The sequence below is a fragment of the Muntiacus reevesi genome, chromosome 6 (genome assembly GCF_963930625.1).
Source record: "Muntiacus reevesi chromosome 6, mMunRee1.1, whole genome shotgun sequence".
Taxonomy (NCBI): Eukaryota; Metazoa; Chordata; class Mammalia; order Artiodactyla; family Cervidae; genus Muntiacus; species Muntiacus reevesi.
Genome location: NC_089254.1, coordinates 56,583,417 through 56,589,956, shown reverse-complemented (window position 1 = coordinate 56,589,956; position 6,540 = coordinate 56,583,417). Strand labels below are relative to the sequence as shown.

At 36.1% G+C, this 6,540-nt stretch overlaps 1 protein-coding gene across 1 annotated transcript; it reads left to right on the top strand.

Annotated features, from left to right (window-relative positions):
* The first annotated feature begins 1,617 nt into the window (after positions 1-1,617).
* GPR141 (G protein-coupled receptor 141) lies at positions 1,618-4,960 on the top strand. The gene is made up of 2 exons (XM_065939989.1): positions 1,618-1,718; positions 3,807-4,960. The coding sequence occupies exon 2, from the start codon at positions 3,821-3,823 to the stop codon at positions 4,730-4,732; it is 912 nt and encodes a 303-aa protein (XP_065796061.1). The 5' UTR covers positions 1,618-1,718; positions 3,807-3,820; the 3' UTR covers positions 4,733-4,960.
* Positions 4,961-6,540: the final 1,580 nt, after the last annotated feature.

The following is a 6,540-nucleotide window of genomic DNA, read 5'->3' as shown; positions in this document are numbered from 1 at the left end:
ATCCCTTGTGGGTCGCAATGTTTGCAAATATTTTCTCCCATTCTCTGGGTTGTCTTTTCATTGCTTATGGTTTATAGTGTTATTTATAACAGCTCTATAAGTGGAAATAATGCTATTGTCCATCAACAATAGAATGGATAAATTGTGAAATATTCATGCAATGATACAATATATTAAATAAAACTATACACATGAATAAATCTTAAGCATAATGCTGAGTGCATTAAACTAAATACACACAAAAAAGGACTCTGAATTTACCTAAAATTCAAAGTAGACAAACCTATTATATGGTTTTAGCTGTCAGGATAGTGGTTGCCTTTGGTGATGGTATGGTTAAAATTCATTGAACTGTATACCTATATCTGAGCACTGTACTATAAGTATGTTACTTTTCAATAATAATGTTTACATTAATTTAAATATTAGATTATATGAATACAAAGGAAAGCTCAGTTCTTCCCTCCTCAATCTTGTTCAGAAGGCAGAAGTAACTGAGTGACATAGTAGAGGTAAGCATGGTTGGTATGTTCCCTGGGACAAAGGGGGATTACATACAACCTGAATTGAGAATGGAGATTAGTAAGGCTTCCCGGGAGAAATGATGACTCAATTGATCCTTAGAATAGGAATCAACAAGTTATATCATGGTTGTTAATTACAGGCAATAGAACCCACTTCAGCTGGTCTAAGCAGAAGATGTTTATTAGAAGGTAGCAAGTTACAAAATATCATGGAATATCTGGGAACCAGGCTTGGCTGCTACAAAGACATGATCCACATAGACACAGAAAAATATCCAATACCACCATGAAATTAATAGGAGAAACATCATTGACTATTTTTTTCTGAAGTCCATGATGTATAGTACTGGATTCCTGTGCCACTACTGTCCCAGAAAAACCAGACATTTCTACTACTGTCTTGCCAAATAACCTAATCTCTCTATACACTGATATCCTTCACTTGCCTCCAAGTTTTGCAGTAGTGCAACAAACTGGTAGAAATGAACTCACTTACAGATACTATAATGGCAGAAAACTGTACAGAAATTTTCTAACAGACCAGAAATGGTTGGAATGGATGTTGAATGAGCTAACGTATGGGGTCTGCTGCAAACCAAGTAAAAGGAATAGGAAAGTAAGAAATCCAAAAAGAAGGAAGAGCAGATTTTAAGATATATTGGCATACAGCAATGTGAGTAGAACCAAATATCTTCACGGCCTCCCCTCCTTCTTATGTTAGAAGCTGCACAACTTGCTTCTCCATGATGCAGGAGTTTGTGTATTTCTGAGTGTGTGTGTGTAACTCTGGAGAACTTGGCAAATAATATCTGGACTAAGGCTGTTTCTTCATTTGAAAATCAGTATAGTGATACATATCAATACACAAAGCCCAGGACTGATATGACGGTTAAATGAGCCCATGTTCAGGTAAGCATCTCATGTAGTGCCTGTTATATACAAGAGATGTAACATAAACTTCTTTTATCTGAAAGAGAGAGATTATGGCAGTTGGTGAGAAAGGAGGACTTGAGACAGATGATGTGCAACTGATCATATTTTCTTCTTTTAGAAGCTGAATATTCTAGGTAAATAAGTGGGAAAAAAATGACAAGCAGAACTTATGATGGCACATTCCTCCTTGATCCAGATATGAAAAAAATATAATTTCACATTTACCTGATGGAGCTACTCTTCTACAGAGAAAAATAAAAGGTGAGTGCAGCGGTTACACATCACACAGAGCCAGTATAACAGGAGACAAGCTTTAATGTCAGTTACATGGAAATCCTATTCCATACCCAAGAAAGCAGAGGCTCTCTGGGGCCAGGTTATTATTTTTGAATTAGTCCTATTGAGGTATAAGTTATATGCAAGAAAATTCACCAATTTAACTGTACAGATCATTGAGCTTTGACAAATAACTACAATACAATATAAAACATCCCATCATCCCATAATTTCCCCCAGGCCCCTCTGAAGTCAGTCCCTTCATCTGAAAACTGGGCCTTGAGCCACACTGATCCTTCTGTCATATTGGTTTTGATTTTCTAGAAAAAGAAATCATTCAGCGTGTGGTCTTTTGTGGCTGGTATCTTTTATTTAGTATGGTTCTCCACTTTATCACTGGCCCTCTAAAGAGCCTTTCTATACCTATTTTCCTAATTATCTCTCCCCCTCTTATGAAATTTTAATACCACAGATACACTGTTTGTGTGTTTATATACTACATGCATACCTGCATTTTATACACTAAAAATAAAGTTTTTCACACCCCCAGAACAAACATTTTTCCCCTTGGAGGCAATATTGCCCAACTGAGAATACATGATTTAGTATAATGCTTTTTTGATTCATCAGTATTATATCAGTAGTTGGTTCATTTTTATTGCTTTGTAAGTTTGATTTTATGAAGAGACATTCAAGAATGAATAGAATAATTGTGAATGTGTTACAAAGGTCAGGGATTAACCACATAATTCAATTACTGTTCTTCCTTAACTTTGATCCTTGGTTTCCCTGGTATTAGTAAACAGACCTCTTATCACACAGTTGTTCAAGCAAGAAATCTAGGAGTGATTGAGGTACTTCCTTTCCCTTCATTTCTCCATATACAATCAACGTCAAATCCTGTCAATTTAACCTCTAGATTATTTCTTGAATGTGGTCTCAAGGGATTGGATTTTGCAATAATCCAGAACATTCTAGACATGTTAAGAATTTTTATTTTTACCTTAAAAGAAATGGGAGGCCACTGAAGGAATTTAAATAATAAAGTGAAGTGACTTGATTAGTGTAATTAAAAATTAAGACGCCTTTTATTTAGTAAATAGAAATTTAGAATGTAGATAATAATTAAATCACTTCCCAGGTGGCACAGTGATTAAAAATCTGCCTTCCAAAGCAAGAGACGCAAGAAATGGGGGTTCAGTCTCTGGGTCGGGAAGATCCCCTGGAGGAGGAAATGGCAACCAGTATTCTTGTCTGGAAAATTCCATGGACAGAGAGCCTGGTGGGTTAACGGTCCATGGGGTTGCAAAGAGTTGGACACGACTGAGTGATTGGGCGCACACACAGTAATTAGAAGGGACAAAGAGTACATAGGGAAAGGATCTTTCAGAAGTCCAGAGGAAAACCGATAGTGGTTCTTTTATGAATTTAAGGGTGGGTGATGGGAAAATTGGGAGACATGCTATGGTCTCAGGGGGGCCCATGATAAGAAGTTAGTCAAGCTCTCACTGTTAGATGATAATGTAACTGCGATGAGAAATTTAGATAAACCCTCCTATTGCTTTCTGTTGCCTTGATTTAGTCTTTTTTTTTTTTTTTTTGCCAAACAAATCATATCTTAAAGAAATAAAGTATAAATATTCTTGGATCATTTGCTGATGAGTTGGAAGGAATTAGAGAATTAGAATGATACTTAAAAGAAAAAAATATTTTGTGTACTTAATGAATCTACTTTGCTTTCTGTCCATCTTAGGATATTTCCACCCCTGCCCCCCACAGTGGTTACTGCAATACTAGTATCCATGTATCAACTTTAAATGGTCTGAAATCAAGCTTTACCCAAATAGTTTTGACTGTATAGATATACATGTATCTCTGGGGGCCTCTCAAAGTGGTCTTTAACCTATTAAAGGTCAAGAATCAATGACTTACTGTGTTTTCAGTGTAGAGTACCCAGAAATGCATATGACAATAGTTCTCATTCTTAGGTTTACATCACGTAAACAGAAAAATGACAAATATGAAGAAAATTCTGGAAGCTTGTTAGTTACCCTGGTGCTTTATCTCTTCCAGGTGACTTCTGAAGCATGGCTGCCAACAACACTTCCTCCTGCGATGACCCTATATTGACACCCCATTTAACCAGGCTCTATTTTGTGGTGCTTTTTGGAGGGCTGATGGGCATCATCTCCATTTTGTTCCTACTTGTGAAGATGAACACCCGGTCTGTGACCACCACAGCAGTCATTAATCTGGTGGTGGTCCACAGTGCTTTTCTGCTTACAGTGCCTTTCCGTTTGATCTACCTCATCAAGCACACTTGGACATTTGGGTTGTCCTTCTGCAGATTTGTGAGTGCCATGCTGCACATCCACATGTACCTCACGTTCCTGTTCTACATGGTGATTCTAGTCATCAGGTACCTCATTTTCTTCAAGCATAAGGACAAAGTGGAATTCTACAGAAAACTACATGCTGTGGCTGCCAGTACGGCCATGTGGCTCCTGGTGATTATCATTGTGGTACCCCTGGTTGTTTCTCAGTATGGAATTCATGAGGGCTATGATAGCCACCACTGTTTCAAATTCCACAAAGAACTTACTCATGCATATGTGCAAGTCATCAATTATATGATAGTCGCTATTGTCATAGTCATCGCAGTGATTCTCTTGGTCCTCCAGATCATCATTATTGTGTTGATGGCACGGAAGCTCAGACACTCCTTACTATCCCATCAAGAGTTCTGGGCTCAGTTGAAAAATCTGTTTTTTATAGGAGTTATTCTTATTTGCTTCCTTCCCTACCAGTGCTTTCGGATTTATTACTTGTACACTGTGGCACACTCAAGAGACTGTAACTACAATGTTGCATTTTATAATGAAATCTTCTTGAGTGTAACAGCGATTAGCTGCTTTGATTTGCTGCTCTTTGTTCTCGGGGGAAGCCACTGGTTTAAGCAAAAGATAATTGACCTATGGAACTGTCTTCTGTGCCGTTAGCCACAGACTACAGTATTCAACATTATCTCCTTAATATTGACAGTAAAAACAGGAATGGCTATTCCATTACTCGGTTAAAACCATGTCTTGATGAACCAAACAAAAGGACTGTAAAATGTCACAGCATTCATTTCAACCTTTGTTTAATTCTTAACATCTCTGAATGATACATATACAAAGACTAGTGATGTTCAATCTACCTGGAGTTGCAACACTGCATTATTTTCCAATATAAAATATCTACTTGGCCCATCCGGTACTATGGGTCCAATGGTTTCTGAGTTTTACTACCTTATTTTCATTTCCTCAGTTTGAAACATGCCCTTTCCTTAGGTTTTGGACTAGACTCAGCCCTCTAATTCTTTTCATTCCACTTAAACTTAGGTAAGTTAATCCTAGTCATGATTCTACATCAAAGACACAAACTTCACTTGGCTAACCAGATGAGATGACCATTCAACTCACACCCTCACACACACACACACACACACACACACAAACATATGAGGGGGGAGAATAGTATTAAAAAAAAAACAAAAAAAACCCCCACTTTTTTTAGATTATCAAAACTTCGATGGGAAGTCACTAATCTAGATGTCAAGAGAAACAGAACTCTGTGACTAAACAAGTTACCTAGATTTGTCTTTTGAAAGATAAGTTTTAAGGATGAGATCACTTTCCTCAATATCTCCAAAAATCATTTAAAGGCTTACCAAATATACCTAAATAATGGTGAAACTGTAACTTAGAGAATAACCCTGACCAATATGCTGCTAGGCATAAAAATTAGTTCCCAAGGGAAGTGATTAAATTTCCCCTCTTTCTTTTTTTGAAGGATTTCTACTTGTCTTGGGCCACAATTTAGATTTTCCTTGGAGACAGAAAGTTATACTGAAATTTTAGATTTCCCTTCCTCCCTTAGTTATGTGTCTTTAAATAAATGAAAACAATGTTCTAAAAAAAGAACTTCTGAGAAATATATAGAAAAACCATTAAGCTAGACTATGAGATTAGACTGCTAAATTGCATAGGACTGTGGATTTTTTCTCTCATGCTCACATTTCAACTATTTCCCTTAAAGTTTCACAATCTTGAAACTTAGCAAAGAACTGATCCTGTTTCCTATTTGATCCTTCAAAACCTGAAGTGATTCTTGGTAGGAAGAGAAGAAATGAGTGAATTAAGGTAATTTTTTTTCTTCCCCCAGCAAGGTAAATGTTTAGGATTTAAAGATTTTTCTTTATTTGTTATACCCTGTGCATCCACAAATTCATCAAATGAATAAGATATCCTTGTGAATTTTATGATTACTGAAACTGCTGAGTCATAGAAATTAATTTTGAGGAAGAAAAGTGACAACATACTGCATATGTATGTGACTTATTCAAATTTTTTTCCTGTTTTAAATTTTCTCTTATCCATCTTCTTTTCTTTTTAAGTTATAATTATTTAAAAAACTAAAAAATTATTTATGAGAGTTACATTGTTTCTCTCCTTGTGTATCCATGTCTTACTATCATAATGTCTTGTTAGCTTGTAGATTGTATTAATATTATAGTCTCTTTCAGTCTTTAAATATGTTGAGGTCAGGCAATTATGCTTTTCTCTGTATTATCATATATTATAATAAAGAGCCTGTTTTACGGACCTATAAGAAATGCTATCCCAAATATAGAAATGCAATGTATAAAATATTCATTAATATTTACAAAATAAACAAACATTTCATTTTGTCGGTTCTTTGTCTCCAATTGCTGTAAAAGTGAATCTCATGCAGGAGTAGGAGTGACATTGGCCTCTCAGGCTAC

Excerpts from the sequence above, each read along its gene's own strand:
- GPR141 (XM_065939989.1), top strand. The coding sequence starts at position 3,821 with ATGGCTGCCAACAACACTTCCTCCTGCGATGACCCTATATTGACACCC.